Below are 17046 nucleotides of genomic sequence, written 5' to 3' on the forward strand. Positions count from 1 at the left end.
ATAGATAACAGTAGTGAGGAAAAGAGCATAACTTCTTGGACATCAAAACTTGGTAAACACACACACACACACACACACACACACACACACACACACACACACACACACACACACACACACACAACAAAAAAAAAAAAAAAAGAGGAAGAACCAAGTAAAGATCAATAACGATGAGGTGGTGTGTCGTGGTGCATGGTAACTACAAAAGTATGAGTGAATCAGTTCACATCTCATTCGTGAACCAAACAGGTTGGAAGAATCAAGCAGGAAGGTTCTGTCATGTCACATTCCAATGGCACAGACTGGTCAAGTTCAAATGGGATACTCTGTCACTAGCAAAGTAAAAAGTACACGAGGTTACGGTGTCAGGCTCTAGAAAGGGTTAAAGTAAGATGCATCACGTTGCTCCAATTGTTTGATGGTTCAGTAACAGCAGGAGGAAGAGCAAGCAAAGGTGTCTTATGTTCCTTTTTGTCCTCCTGCCCACTCATGGTATGCATCAAGTAGTCACCACTGGGAAGGTTCAATATTGACACTTTCCATACAGATTTCTCTCTAGCTAATAGTTTCAAGATTGTTTAAATAAAGATTTTAAATAATTTCCCAGTACTTTCCCAGCAGGTTCCTGTACTCTTCATCTGTAGGCATGAACTGTGGCCAAGATATTGTGTTGGGAGTGGGACTGGAGGTTCAGTGGTCATAGTGGTCCTGTGAGTCCCAAGGCACAAGGCTCGGCATGTCTGGTTACGCTCATTCACTTGTGTTAGTTCTTCTGCATCAAGTACTCTACACTATAGGGAGCAGCTTGGTGAGGCAGTTAAGGAGGACATTATACTTACTTTTTACTTCCAGAATTCCTAAGGGAGAAGAAGCCATAAAGCCATAGACAGATGGTGTTAGTAGGGAACAGTGTTTGAGAGAGGCCTGAAATCCTTGCTAAGCTCCTTCACAAGTCCCACTCACACTCTCGGGTAACATTCACCACACATATATAGATTGATATCTCACAGAAGGATGACGTGGGGCCTTGCTACATTATTATTCATGGTGGAGGTAAACCCTGACAAACTATCTTCGTCCTTACTATCGAAGAATTTTTGCAAAACAATTCAAAGACTAAATCAATATCTTTCTTTCATAACACTTTGATAATAAAATTTGAAGCAACATTCAATACTTCATCTTAAATGTGGCAGTCCAATCTAGCAACAATTTCAAAACAACAACAATGCATGTACTATCAGTATCTACCCATTTACTTATCTAACATTTCTCTGAATGCCAAAAATAAAGACTACTACTATTTCTTCATTCACATGACTGGGTTTCACATGAGATGCCCTGCACTAAAAGATGCACTCAAACCAACTCTGACAGAAAACCCTCACTGATGAAAGAACTTTGATTTCATTATATCTGCTGTTGTAAGAATCAGGTGAGAGGATGAGGTTGAGAGGAAGGAGGAAGGAAAATGATGCTGAAGAGGAGAGTGGAATTAAGAGGATGTGGCTTGGAATTAGGAAGAGGGAGCTTGAAGATAGGAAAGCAGAGGATAACATTTGGAAAAAGGAGCTTTAAGTCATGAGAAAAGAGTTCAAGACTAGAAGAGGGCTTGCAGTTGGTCCAAAGTGTGACCCAGCCAGCCATGAATGAAGCCTTACAGTACAGACACAGATTAGACTTGGGATTTGAGTGCATCTTCTAACATGGACATATCAAATCGCCAGGTGTGCATTAGTAAGCCAGTTTGCAGCTTTGTGAATCCTACCTGGCATAGGTAACGAAGTCTGGAAGTGGATTAACGAGGGAAGCCTGGTCCTCGTACACTATCTCCTTGTTGCTGCCACCCTCGTACGAGTCAGCCCCATCAGCAAACTCTATCTCAAAGACTCGCTGCTGACTCACGGCAAAGATCAAGAGGCAGAAGTCCGCTGTTAGGCGAGAAGGAAGGCACAGCAGGTTTTAAATTTGGGTAGCAGAGAAAAGTAATGCTACAGATAAAGAAATAAAGTGTAAGAATCCAATGGAAAAGTTCAATGAAGTAGGTTATAGAAATCCATCAGAAATATCTTGAACAGTAATGTACACATACACACACACAAAGCTCCCCATAACACTCACTGACAATCTTGTAAGACTCGGGTGGCTTCACAAAGTCTGGGAAGAAGAGCCATTCCCTCAGCTCAGGATCCATCTCTCCAGCCCACGGGTAATCTGTTTAGAAGCAAAGAACATCTTGAAGACCTAAGGACAATTTCTTTTATGAGTTAGTTGAATGATTAAGTTTGACCCAATTTTGGTCCTTTTTCCTTAATCTTCAATGCATTTTGTTTCCTTTACTCATCCAGCATCTTCCAAACATATCAGAATCACACCACAACTCACTGATGAGCTTATGACTCTGTTTACAGATCCAAACCCCAAAAAACTTCATGGGAAGCTGGAAAACATCGGTAAAAGTCAGATGTGCACACCTGTACAGATGCCTGGCGGGATGCCCACACACATGAGGTACTGGATGGGCAGCAGTACCGTGATGAACACCACGAAGCCCTTCCACACCCGAGCAATTCCCTTCCTCTCCCTGTTGTAGAAGTAACACAGCCAGGCAGCGTAGAAGAGTGAGTACACGTCCAGACGCGTCCCAATCACTGCCACCAGACTCATCAGGCAAATCTGACACAGAGCACCACTGTTGTCATAGCAGGTATTGCTGCAACACAATACCTTCCAATGTGTTTTACCACAAAAAATGTCACATGGTATTTAAAGCACTGATTTGTAATACAGATATTAAATGAAAATCATGTCATTTCAATTTTTTTCCTCTATGAATGCTGCAGCTTCCTTTAAACCTAACGATAGTCTGATACAAACTCACAATATAACTAACACAAAATATTAGTGACAACAAAATGAGTGATGGAATCATTAAAACTTTTTACTGTCTATAGTTTCTTTTCTTCAGTAAAATGAGCTGGGCTTCATCAAAATGAAGTAGAGATGGCATATTGTTATTAGCAGTCAAAGGGTTGAGTTTCAAAATGACAAACACCACCTCACACACACACCACATTCCTACACACACGTCAGTCACAGCCAACACATCCGCTGCAGCAGGCTTGGAACACCTCACCTCCACACCAAACTTGTAGAAGCCATAGTTGAGGAGGAATTTCAAGCACTCCACCACGCCATCGTCAGCCACGGCACGTGTCACATTGGGGAACAGGACGCCAGGGGGCGGAGGGGGCAGGCCGGTGACCTTGCGGTGGTATTGCTGTCGGATGCCTACCACGGCCTGCACGGTGATCACCACAATGATGCCTGCCAAGAGAGGGATGGGTGAGGGGCAGACCAGGTAAATACCCTACTTTACTTGTCAACCTAGCAATTCTTTGTCCCACTGTCTACACCATCACTCCACTCCACTCATCTGCCAGTCAACCTACTAGTTTTTGCATTAGAGGATACATCTCTCTTGGTTTCCAGCATATTTGTGCTTTCCTAAATAAACCAAAATACTATCGTTACTTAATTTTCCTGGCTCACAACTTGAAGTCATGATTAAAATAAATGTCTTTGTATATACTGTAATTATGAATCAACATCATGACTAACATTGAATAGCATCTTCTATCAAAATATGACAGCAAATATCAAAATACAACCAATGTGAAAAAACAGTAAGTAAACCTTTTTGTACTGGACACCTATACGTTACATTATTCGCTTTAATGGATTCCTTCAGATATCCACTAAAATTTTCATGAACCAGGCTAGATGCAGTTATACGATGGGAATGCAGCATTGAGCCTTCACCTATGTATCCCTTGAGGTACTTGGGCAGGTTGTCTGTCTTAGCAAGGCCGACCCACAGCGCATTGTCTGCTGTGGTGTTCAGAGGATATGGTTTTGTGGTCTCATTGTTGAACATCTGCAGGATCAATATGAGCTGTGTCAGTAATCTCAAACTCACACTCTTGTATCCACCATCATTACTCAGCTATCAATCAAAACCTTCAGTCTACATTACTCTCCTTATCAGAACGTGCATCATTAATACTAATCAACTGCATTTTTCACCTACTGGAGCAACTACCGCCATTACAACCACAAGCTGAACCATACCGAGCAGTCTGCCACCCACTCCTCTGGGTCAATGTAATCAATCTGGTAGATCATGCGTACAATGAGTAGGAGGGATGCAAGAAAAATACAGGTCCTGCATATGGCAATCTGGATCCTCTCGGGGCAAGGCACGGCCACTGAGGCAAGCACCACGAAGGCCCAGTGAAGAGGACATACCTGAGGAGGGAAGGGCACCAGTCAGGGCAGGAGGGAAGGGAATCTTTTGTTACCTGTATCACTGGTGTGAATATGAGACAGAAGTAAAGTGGCTAAAGGTAAAATAACTAAGTAAATGAGGCTTATATGAGAATACAAAAAAGTTAAGTGGATGAAATTTACCTCAAGTGAAGAAAGTAAAAGGAGCAGTAAATGAGACTAATATGTGGAAACAAAAAATAAACTAAACAAGTGTTACATTATACAAATAAAAAAAACAACAAAGTACATCAGACTAACATCATAGCAGGCAAGTGTGATGACTGAGCCAAGGACAATCTTCATGAGGTGAATCTCAAGGAACCGCCACCCAAGCTCCAGCGCTGAGGCAAAGCCCTCCTGCAGCCACCCCAGCAGACGCGTGCCATAGTGTTCCAGCGCCCCTGAGGAGGGAGGGTGACGTAGGAGGTTTCAAAGGAGGAACTGCTTTACTGATGCTCTAAAGCACAATAATGAATGGCAAAGGGCAGAGAGAAGTCAAAAGAGATTTGTGGAATGGAATACAATGCGATGTAAAGAGAAGGAAAGCAGGGAGTGCTGGAAGAAAGACAAACAGAGGAGAGGATAAACTGACGAACTACAATGAGAGAGAAATATGAGTAGAACTGTTCTTCAATTAAAATCCAGATAATGATGTAGCAACTAGCAATAGTCTTTTTCCAACCAGACTCACCTCTGATGTCCTCCAACGTGCAGGACTCAAGCAGGTTTGGATGGCTTTGTACTGCTGGCTTGGGTTTGGTGGTGGCTTTCTTGGAGGTTTCCTTCACTATGGGCAGCTGGTCAGGTCTGGGGTGTGTGCCAGGGAAGGGAGGAAGGAGTGACAGTTGTGGTTTGTGCTTCAAGGTATTTTGTGGGATTGCCTTTTTAATATATAGTTTCAATACTGATCTTATATTTTTAAAGTGAAGAGAAGTGATTAAAACATTTCTTTTAAGGCACTATTACAAAAAGGATCATATGGTACCAGATTATAAAAATGCTTAATGATAGTAGCAGTGTTAAAAATTAATAAAAAACAACTAAAATGAGAAATAGTTTAACACTTCTTTTAAAGTGTAATATGATATGTTGCAGTATTATAAAATGTTCAAATATAAGAGAAGATGTGGACCAAAGAGCAACAAAAGTCAGCATAAGCATCCTTCATGGTGTCTCTTGCAACAGTCCACGAACTTTGCATCACAGATAATGAGAATGAGTAAGACAAAGGACCACAATCAACAGGGAGTGATGTGGCGGTGTCCTCACATCTTTTCTATGTCTGAGAGTTCCAGGAAGTCCTTGTGGAAGTAGTGCACTTGGATGATGGTGACGATGACAAAGAAGGTGGGTGTCATGAGCTTGATGAAGAGACGGCCTGTGTCGTACACCTGTGGGGAGACAAAGGTGTTATTGAACGGCAGAGACGGAAATGGTATACGTACTGTATTTTTCCTTTGTCCTTCCACTCATTCATTCCACTGCAGCTGACTTCCTTGGTTCTGTCCCCACTTACCTCCAGCCCCATGTCCTTCTGCAGCTGAATAGGGATGTAGGTGTAGTTTTCCCAGTACTGTGGGAAGTTATCGAACTGGTAGGTGTAGGTGAGGACCAGCACAATCATCTGGTACACGATCACCGTCAGCCAGAAACCATACAGGAAGTTACGCCATGCTGAATACGACAACTGAGGGAAGGACAGGTGATGTTTGTGATGTGTCACCTTCAAGCAATGCAATGTCTGATGAACATGACTTGCTTTTAAACCATTGTGTCAAATAACTTGAGAAAATACATGTCATGTAGAAATAATCCTAATTCATCACAATATCAAATGAAGATAAATACTACAAATAGATACATACATACAGAAAGAATGAGTGAAAAGAAAGGAGAGAAAGATAGATATATAGATTGATAAAGAAAGACAGACTGAGAAAAAAAAGAACAGATAGAAAAAAACTTTCAACCAAGTGAAAGAAAGAGGTCCAATCACACAGTTTTCTGACCATATTGGTTGACCTTTCTTTTGGGACAGGCACTTCAGTGAGCCTTTATTTTCACTTTTTTTTCTTGTCCTTGGCCAGCAACCTTCTTATAAGAAAAATAAGTCTCATCTACCACAGACTCACTTGGAAGGTGATGGTGAAGACGAGGAAGAGCACCATGTACATGATCCGGAAGATGACCACCTCAGAGCCCTGGATGCCGAAGATGAAGAGCATGATGGCCACCAGCCAGATCCAAAACTTGACAAGGAGTCCGCGCACCCACTGGCCGATGCGTTCCATCACCGGGGAGGATGTCTGGTCCTCTGGGGGTAAAAACACCATTATTTCATGATGCCCGGCCCTCAGAGTGGCCATAGAAGTCTGTCACACAACACAAAGTAAAAGGCTGACACTGTACCACTGGAGGAGATGAGAGTGGTGACAGGCTGGCCAGAGGTGGTGGTGCTGACGGCCACAGTGAAGGGCTGGAGAGCAGCTGCAGAGGACATCTCCCGCTTGGTGACCTCGACTACTTCCTGAACATACTGCCGCAGTGTGAGCCAGAACATGGTGGTGTACAGGACCTGCCAGGAAGGTGAGGGGGTGTAGGGAGAGGCACAGAAAGCATCAATAACAAAACTCAAAGTGGACAGTACACCAATCTACAACATTAATTCTTCTCTTAAAATTCAAGTCAGTATCAAGTATGCCTTTATCATCTTTAATCAAAAAGTTATCTTATAATGTAGCGGTAGAAATTTTTTTTTAAAGAATAATCATGTCATGCAAAGTTGTATTCATTGAAAAATAACTATCTTTATATGTGTCATCAAAAGTCAATGTGGGTGACAACAATTATAGTGAAGTAACACGGCAGCAAAGCAATTACTACTGTGTTGTGAGCCGAGTGCTCCTACCTTGACCATGAGGGGCTTACACGGCAGCTTGGGGTACTTAACCAGACCAATCTGGCTGAGGTTAACGGCCTCCACCTGACTGGGCAACTCCTCCTCTGTCAGGTCCATGCAGTAGATGTACTGAATCAGCAATAGTAGCTGCCAGGGGTAACAGATGAACACATGAACAATGAGACAACTGGCAGAAAGACAGGTGTACTAAAGAACACAAATGATGCACAAATAAGTGAGAGGAGAGAGAGAGAGAGAGAGAGAGAGAGAGAGAGAGAGAGAGAGAGAGAGAGAGAGAGAGAGAGAGAGAGAGAGAGAGAGAGAGAGAGAGAGAGAGAGATATAAACACTGACCTCAGCATAGATGACAAGGAAGGGAGAACAGCGCAGCATTGCAGCACGCTGGTTAGGAATCATCCACAGCACACAGGCCCACAGCAGCAGCACAAAGGTGAGCCAGCTGTGGTAGGTGATGCTCCACGCCTGCAACACACACCACACAGCCTAAATGACACAGACCACCAAACCACAGCACCCTTTAGGATTTTGAAAAGAGTGGAAGGATACAATCCTTAGTGAACTGGAGGAACAGAGGTGAAGTTGAGAGCAAGTTGAGGAGGACAGGAGAGCATGTGAGAATACAATAAAATGACAGGAATAACTTGATGCTTTCCTACTACAGCCATTCCTAGGAGGGCTCTTAGAAACACTCAGCCATCAGGTGCAGACAGGTATATAGTCAACTTTCCAAACTATGATGTACAAACCTAAATCACACATTTTCACAAGATGGATATATACGTTTTGCCTTTCCAAACCATGATGTATCTAAATAATAATGCCTTATAGATGAACAACCCTAAACTTATCATTCCCTTATTTTCAATACCAGTGACTTTAGATGAAGTGTTCTCTCTGACTTTTGGAGAAATAACCAAGAGACAGAGTGGCAGAGTGGCCGACACACACCCTGCCACACTCACCATCATGACAATGTTGGTGGCGATGTATGATGAGCGAATCACCAGCTGGAACACACTGATCAGGGGATAGATGAGTCTCTGAAGGGGGTGCTCCTCCTCCTGCTCTCCCTTGTCCCCACCAGCGCCGCCCTCCACACCAACACCAACCGTGCTGCCCTCCAGGTCCCCCTCCACCCTGGTGCCCTCACTCCCTTCAGGCTGGGTGGTGGTGGAGGGGGGAGGAGACAGCAGACATCCACTTCTCTCTGTTCTGTCTTCAATCTGTGTATGTGCAGAGTGGAGGTCACTTTCCTTCAACCATGAATGAAACAATATTATTTCATGTGGCTGCAAACTGAAATGAGTCAGTGAAGGTCCAGTTTCTGATCAAGAATTTTGAGACCTGGCAAATGTCTGACTCCAAAGACTCTGGCCAGGAATCAATGGTCCTGGTATCCTTGTTTAACCATGAATGAGATGAATATTTTAGACATCTCATAATTGAAGACTGATTAACTGAGTGATTAAAAAAAGGAAGATGCCACACCAAATTTGAGAATACATTAATACAAGAAACTGAGATGACAATGCACTCTGTAATGCAAGACACCTCATTCATGCTACTGTGGAATCAAATTGAAAAATTACTGTAATATTCTATAAAACAGCAGAAGTCAATTAGGAACTTAAAAAATGAGTCTAATGTAATACAATGAAGACATAAAAAGGCACCAAAACAGTTTGCAATGATGGCTGAGTGTTAACAAAGATGAAGAAATAATGTGAACAGAAAATATCATTAACAAGAAAACTTCAGCACACTATGGGGTAAAAAACAGTATGTCAAGGTAGAAGTTTGTGAAAGTTAATGACAAAAAGAAAATATATATATACATTCTCCATGCTTGTACATTTCAACCAAAATTTACAACAAATATTCAAGATAAAGCAAGTAAAACATATCAAACAATAATACTAAAGAGGCAATTTTTCAAAGCAACATGAAGAACACAAAATAATTCTCCAATTCTCCAATACAGACAAAACATCCAGTCAATCACAGCCACATAAACAATACAAACAAATGTACAGTTAACAAATAAATATGAAGCAAACACTATGAACTACAAAAATGAAGACATGCACTACAGATGGCAGTAAGAAAGCATAAAACTTGCATCCATTCAAAGTCTGCCACTGTAAGCTGGTGGAGGTTAGAAATCACACATTCAATAACAAGTTTCACTAATAAATGACATGTGCATCTGGTTTCACTAATAAATACCACACAAGAAGGATATAAAAGTCATGAAGAGTAAAAAAATAATAAACTTCACTAACAATATCAATGCCAAAATTGCACACACACACACACACACACACACACAAGAAATATAGTTTCCCTCATAGAGTTGTGAACAATTGGAATGAACTTGATGAGAAGGTTGTAATGGCTAGGACTGTGCATACTTTTAAGGAGAAATTCGATAAAAGATATAGAGACGGGACACCACGAGTTTACTCCTCTCTCGTACACCACAACTAGGTAAATACAACTAGGTAAATAAATACACACACACACAAACACAATGAACACTCCAGACACACAACACTCCAGCAACACAAGGACAACTCAAAGCACAACAGTCACACGGTATAAAAGTAAATGTTGTGTTAACTGCACAAGATACAGGAAAGGCAGGTCAAAGAGTGGCTGCCTCGGTGACGGTCAGCTGAGGTCAAGGTTAATGGAAGGCCGTGTTGTTTTGTTCGTTCCAATTATGTTTTGTTTATTTTTTTGTAAAGCAGTGAAAACTTGACCTACACATGCTCTCATTCCTTGGGTGAGGCAATACAGGTGGTGTGTGAGCAGAGAGACAGAAGTGCTGGTGAGGGGAAACACACCATCACACACCATGAAGCAGAGGTACCTAAGTGTTGTGTGTGTGTGTGTGTGTGTGTGTGTGTGTGTGTGTGTGTGTGTGTGTGTGTGTGTCACTGAACTACGTAACAGTTATAAAGTACTAATGCTTCATCCTGTGTTTCATCTCACAGCCACTTCCCTCTCAGTACAAGTATCATCTGTAGTACATGAATGAGCACACGTCTACAGTCAATATGTATGTCAAGTACATATCAGGATGAACCATGCATGTCGATCTAGCTTCAGTTAGTAGTGAATGGAGTCCCTCCTGCTTGCTATTGCATTGTCATGACAGTTACAGTTATTTGCTTGTCTGGATAATAACAACAAAATGAAAAGAGACGAGGAATCACAATAGAATAACAAAACCATTACAGGTGATCCTCGCTATACGAAAACTCGCTACACAAATTTTTGCTCATATGAAATCCATGTTTTACTATCTCTTGTCTCCTCATACGAACTTGCTTTAAGTTTACAAATTTTCAAATTGCCTCCCTGCATGCCAGTGGAGCCAGAGATGCACAGCGGGTGGTTCCACAACAACAATACAAACAAACACTCCCATTTGCACTATTTGCTATGCTAGTCTGTCTTTAATCCACATTTTTCATAATTTTTGCATCAATTTCATACTGTAAATACTATATTGTAGTATTCATTATCTTTATTGTAGTATTACTAATTAATAATTAATTAGTGAGGGTAAAGGAACAATCTTGACAAAACTAATGCAGGATCACTGTTCAGTTAGAATTATGCTTGAAACAATCAATACGTACAGTAGAGCCAGTGGATTATGATACAAAACAGTTCACCAGAAATACCTAACCACTCATGTTGGAAAATGTTTGAGGTTCCTCACCAGTAGAAAAATAATGAAAATCTTGGTAATGACCATTTTTTAGTTCTACTGCTTTTTATACGTACTATTCCAAATACGCAGAATAAATAAAATAAAAACAGTGTATGTACAAGCATTTTTTCAGTCTCTATGTATGCTACTGTAATTATTATTTCTTTTTGTACTTGAACAGGATGAATACAGTACTGTTTAAACTAAACTGAAAGATCTTGTATCTGGGAACTTAACCCCTATTTTTGTATTGGTTTAGTTATTTGCTATATGAATTTTTGCTATACAGAAGGGTTTTCAGGAACCTAACCCTTTTGTATAGTGAGGATCACCTGAACATTCAACATTATAAACACAAGCAATTCTGTCTATGTCCCAAAAGTGAACATTATACAAACATATTTACCAGAACATCAAGAAAATTAGTTAACTGATACGTGCACCTCACTTGAATGAAATTGTTGAATAGTAACACAACTTTATTTGTCGAGAAGGAAGCTGAACACCATCAAGACACTGTAACATCACACACAGGGAAGTTTGACGCGTCTACAGAACACACAATACTGCGGAGACACAAGAGGAAGTCAGACACATGGGAGGGATGGGTGAGCAGGACAAACATGAGAGGGATGGGTGAGCAGGAGAGACAACAGAGAGACACACACAAAGGTGGTACAGAGGTGGCAGGACAGTCCAGCCAGCACTGCCCAGCCACAACCAGTGTGTTGTGAGGTATGGCAGTGAGGCTGTCATAACGGGCACTCCCACAAAACAGCACCAAAGACGAGGAAAGCAGGTAGAGAGGGTTCTAGTAAACCCAATGTTGTTATTTATATTTAAGAAACAAAACAACAAATAAATGTAAAATAAAATTCTGAGGATTCAATCAGAATTGTGAACTAAAGACATTAAAACAAAAATTACAAGAAAATAAAAGGTAAAACAACCTATCTGCACCAACAAGGCCTTGGACAGGGTTGGAAGAACAGGGTGATTAGACTAATGGAGGAAAAGGTAATGGAAGAAAAAAAAAACTCTACAGGCAAAACACAAGGAACAGTGAAGGGTGAAGGGCTGGAGGAAGGGTGAGGGTGAGGAAGAGGGAGGGGCTGGGCCACACTACCTGGAAAGCTCTGGGACACAGTTTGGAGGGCAGGGAACCATTGGGGCCATAGGAGGACCTGATGCTGCGGACTGAGGTGTTATTGCTGCAGGCAGAGTCTCGCATGGATGGGTTGCGGCTGCGGCACAGGGCCACAGGGGCGTCCCAGCTGGGATCCGAGTCCTGGCAAAAGCCAAGACCCGAGCCCAGGCTGCTGCCCACCGCCACAACCCCACCCTCCTGCAGCTGGGGAGAGTGCACGCTGCTGTCAGGACTTGCGGTTGGAATACACAGGCATCCTTCAGTGTCTGTACTAGTGTACTCTGTCAATGGCGGTGTAAGGTATTCACCGTGTGTATTTAGTAGAATATTCTAAGGAGTCTTAATTAGGAATGTTCTTGAGTCTGAGTGGATTACAACAATGAACTTGTAATATTGCTTTTTTTTGCAGTTATCATTGCAGATACTGAGTGACCTGAAGGTGTGATGAGTGAGTGGTGAGGACATCTCACCTGTGGCTGGAACCCTCAACTGGAGCTACACAGCACACCACCTCACTTGTTATGACTGACACTCATCACATCTCATGGTAACTCTTTGGGCCTTTACACTTCCAATGATTGTTATGGCTTGAGGTTTTACAGTAAGCCAAGCTCATAAAACCCAAAGACATTCCTTTGGTGTATTCCAACCAAGAGTCTGCCAACATGGACATGTGCAGTGAAGTGCTGGACACTGCTGTCAGAATGCTACTTGTGTCTGAAACCTCTACTGGGGCTAATGATCCCACTAGTCCCTGCATCACCCACACCACTTACTCTTAAATATGACAGTGGTTCTCAACTATGTACTCTAAACAGGCTCAGGTGGTTGTTATGTGTGAGGGAGTTCTCAACATCCAGCAAATTCAACAAGGAATATGCATCAGCACTGGGAACAACACTCATGCTCTGGCCTTTGATAACAGCAGGTACTCGTAGATAAAAGGGTTTCAAAATACAAGTCAGCATGTGGTGATGGTCGAGGTGGTAGTGATGGTGGTGTGGGTGGTGGTGATTTATTGGTGCTACTTATCATAGTGTTAGTTGCAGGAGCAGCCACGGATGCTGTGTGTAAGTGGTCAGAGGGAGCGATGCATGTATAGCTTAATGAAGGCATCTGGTGAACCTCATTGAACTCACTCAGACTGAAGGAAGGATACAAATGTTTGATGTCATTAAGATTATCTATAGATATGAAGTCAGCTAGGACATTAATCTACCCTATCTCGCTGGACTTAGAAAATCTCGAATTTCAGCACTTCTCGAGAGCTATTACAGGCAAACTACACGCCTGCCACATAATTTCTCTACGTTTATGGCATGTGCGTATCTTGCTTGTACGTAGCTGACACGGCTGTGATAGAAAGCTTTATCAAAACCTGTGCATGGTAAAAAGTGTTATAAAGTTCAACATGAAATGGAACTGTCTAATTAGTAACAACGTAAAGTTTGAGTTACATGTTAACAGATTGAAAGATAGAATATTTCTGATGAGATTTAATCACTTTATATCTCAAGATGACGTGAGTAGCACAAGAAAGTTTAAGGATGTCAAGAGATCGATCAGTAAAGGGAGTCTAAAGTGAAGGTGGGCTGGAGCCTGGGTGTCAAGACAGGTCTGAAGTAACTGTGCGGTACTGTTAGGTGAACGTGATGGTATGGCTGACTTGGTATAAGTCGAGAAGGTGCTAGTGTACATTGTACAGTGAAAGTATGAGAAGTATGAGGTGCGATGACTTGATCTACGTAAAGGTACAACACAATATAATACTTGAGTCTCTGCCAGCAGACGGCGGCGGGACTGATGGGTGAATGAGGTCCGGCGTGAGCGAGAGGCTTCGGAGGCAGATGAGCGTCGAGACTTGATTGAGCGGCTTCGAATGGTGCTGCGGCGAATCAGGTACTTCACGCTGGAGCCCACGGGTGACAGCAGTGCCGCCTGGAGCAGGGAGGACCCGGGAAGGCGTGGAGTGGGAGACACGGAGAGAGAAAGGAAGAAGTATCTGTAGTAGAATATGTGACAACTTTACTCTGCACCGATGCACCGAGTCTCGAGTTGGCAGTCCTGGTACGATTATTTCAGGCTTCTCCTACCACCTTTCTTTCTCCTTCATGTACATTTATATGATCAGCAAAGGACAAGACCTGCGTACATCCTTCATATATTTAAGGGTTATAGGGAGAGATGAAGATAGGAATGGGGGAGACGATCACACGATGCGAAACCGTACGAAAATCCTTTCTCCCTCTCTACCCATTCTTCAAAAAGCAAGGTTTGGAGAAGAGAAGAAAGATAAGGAGAGAAAGACAATCGTTAACATATAATAATGCATCAGTATCACTACATGACCAGTCTGGCAAACACGCGATGCGATGCCCACTGTAAACAAGACGTCATTCCATTATCTCCACGACACACAGGCGGCAACAGCTTCATTAGCGCTAAAACAACGCAACGTGCTTTTTCATACATCTTCCACACCTTGTCTACTAAGTGTGGCTATCTGCCTTGACTCTCCACAGCTAATGACAACAACAACATTGGTGGTGAGGACTGAGGAGAAAATAAAACCCATGGCAGGATAAAAGGAAGGAAAACACCCAGGAATTTTCTTTGGAATGAAGCCAGGCGGAGAAAACGCGAGCCACAGGGCTAGGGATGGGGGACTGAGACGGTGGCACTGACCTTATTGGAGAGAAGAAACTGCGACTCGAATGACAAGACGTAGTAGAGGAGCAGCAGCAGCACCGGGTTTAGGAATCTGGACCATTCATCGGTGGCAAGCGGCGCCGAGCGTGGGTCCTGGCAGTCAGTCTCCACCACAGCCGTCATTCCCAGCAACCTGCACGCCACACAGCACACACAACACGCCACTCCAATCATGTGTTCACGAAATCACAACGGATTCCAAACACCTACAGACTTAAAAAGATTCTTGCTGTTTGATTTCACTACGTTACATTACGGAAAACCAAAGTAAGTACTGTATACATAAGAAAATAAGGATCTAGAGTCATCCTTGTACAGTGACAGACACACACCTGGCTGCGAGGGAGGCGGGCGGCAAGTAGTGTTGCGCCCACTGCGTCTGGTACACATAGAGGCAAAGCAGATGAACGCCCGCCACCACCATCACGCCCCGACACACGTATCTGAAAAGCACACACTGATTCATCAAGTAGGGAGCCGACTGTACGTAAGCACGCATTCATAATGGCATGCACGTAATAACTATCTCATACAAAGAAAGAGGAATAATAATGACATGCACGCGATGGATTAGAATAAACACCGCAACCACCATTATTCCTCCTCCTCCTCCTCCTACTACTACTACTACTACTACTACTACTACTACTACTACTACTAACCCAAAACGACGTCCCAGTGGATTGTTAAGACTACAGTATGTGGCGGTGACGACGAAAACGAGGAAGTAGATGGCGGACAGCAGGGAAGGAACCATAACCCCGGCCGCCCCTATCACCGCCACGGCCAGGTAGGTGCCTGGTGGGGGGAGACATGGAGATAGGGAGATAAATAGGTGGACAAGTAGATAAGTATGAAGACAGATAGGTAGATAAATAGATGATATAAGTACACAAACAGGTATGTGTATGTATGTATATAGGTAAGTAGGTAGGTAAGCAGATAGATGATGGGTAAACATATACATAGATAGGCTCACTGATGGGGGGAAACAAAGCAAAATCATACAAGTAATGCAAAAAAAAAAGAGAATGGGTATTATTTCAGTTTTCTCTCTCTCTCTCTCTCTCTCTCTCTCTCTCTCTCTCTCTCTCTGCTAGAAAACTAATTAATCACGAAAAAAAACTTCTACGGACGCTTAACTTTTCAAAAACTACGTAACAGGATCCGACTTGGCCCCGAGTGTAATACAGAAGAAAATACAACGGAACAAGTGAATAGCTGAGACCGTAAGTACATTGTGACATGATGGCAAGACGTGAGGCAGAGAAGGGGGAAGAAAGGGAGCTGGAAAGCGTTCGATCACGGCGGAAGGAACGGAGGCTAGAGGGGAGGAAGCGAGGGAAGGGGGAAGATAATGACATAAGCCAGGATATTATTATAGTGATGTTATCTGAAGTGAATAAAAATGGGGAATAATGAAATAGAAAATAATGAAACATTTTTTTGCAGCTGACAAATAGACTGTTCTCGTTCAGGGACAGTGCAAATGACGGAATAGCAAAAAAAGAATAGCTCGGGAAACGTAAGACAATCGACACACACACACACACACACACACACACACTACCTAAATGACACGATGCACATTCATAATATATATAAAAAAAAAAAAAATAAATGAAATTAAATAAACAAAAGTAGTACATTCAAATAAACAATTAAACAAAACAAATAACTACATAAATAAATACGTACCACAAAACTAAGAAACAGAGAGAGAGAGAGAGAGAGAGAGAGAGAGAGAGAGAGAGAGAGAGAGAGAGAGAGAGAGAGACGTAAAGAAAAAAACACACAAACCACCACCTTAACAGACTCCTCCCACTCACCAACAGCATTCAGAATCCTCAGACCAATATTCTTGTGTGATTCGCCTTCTGGGTCGTGTGCGGGGAGGTGGAGGTGCGGGGAGGTGTGGGTGGTGAGCTTCAGACACGCCACGAACACCCCCGGAGAGAACACCACCAGGATGCACTCGGGAAGTAGCCAGCGTGTTCCATCCACCTCGCTTACCTCGTCCAGCCTCACCAGACCCAAAGTGACGCAGCAACTTCTCCAAAAACTCGCCTGACGGAGGAACTCACTGACGGTGTTGTGTGTTTGGTGTTCGTTTGAGTTGGTTTGAGTTGGGTTGAGGTTTGGCTTATGTTGGGATCGTTACGTAAGGAGTGGTGTGTGTGTGTGTGTGTGTGTGTGTGTGTGTGTGTTTTAAGTATTGGGG

The 17046-nt window shown here is 42.7% G+C and overlaps 1 protein-coding gene across 1 annotated transcript in view; it reads right to left on the reverse strand.

Moving 5' to 3' along the window:
- The window catches only part of LOC123501147 (piezo-type mechanosensitive ion channel component-like), a 53147-nt gene that overhangs the window by 20200 nt on the left and 15901 nt on the right, over nucleotides 1–17046 (reverse strand). The window contains 22 exon segments of the mRNA XM_045249733.1: nucleotides 1769–1931; nucleotides 2122–2214; nucleotides 2475–2676; nucleotides 3137–3327; nucleotides 3823–3937; nucleotides 4132–4308; nucleotides 4588–4730; nucleotides 5021–5136; nucleotides 5599–5720; nucleotides 5846–6016; nucleotides 6462–6643; nucleotides 6739–6904; nucleotides 7238–7375; nucleotides 7582–7710; nucleotides 8211–8471; nucleotides 12096–12320; nucleotides 13887–14054; nucleotides 14802–14958; nucleotides 15158–15268; nucleotides 15488–15623; nucleotides 16655–16862; nucleotides 16864–16892. Coding sequence (XP_045105668.1) covers nucleotides 1769–1931; nucleotides 2122–2214; nucleotides 2475–2676; nucleotides 3137–3327; nucleotides 3823–3937; nucleotides 4132–4308; nucleotides 4588–4730; nucleotides 5021–5136; nucleotides 5599–5720; nucleotides 5846–6016; nucleotides 6462–6643; nucleotides 6739–6904; nucleotides 7238–7375; nucleotides 7582–7710; nucleotides 8211–8471; nucleotides 12096–12320; nucleotides 13887–14054; nucleotides 14802–14958; nucleotides 15158–15268; nucleotides 15488–15623; nucleotides 16655–16862; nucleotides 16864–16892 — 3403 coding nt within the window.

Source organism: Portunus trituberculatus, chromosome 9 (assembly GCF_017591435.1).
Source record: "Portunus trituberculatus isolate SZX2019 chromosome 9, ASM1759143v1, whole genome shotgun sequence".
Taxonomy (NCBI): Eukaryota; Metazoa; Arthropoda; class Malacostraca; order Decapoda; family Portunidae; genus Portunus; species Portunus trituberculatus.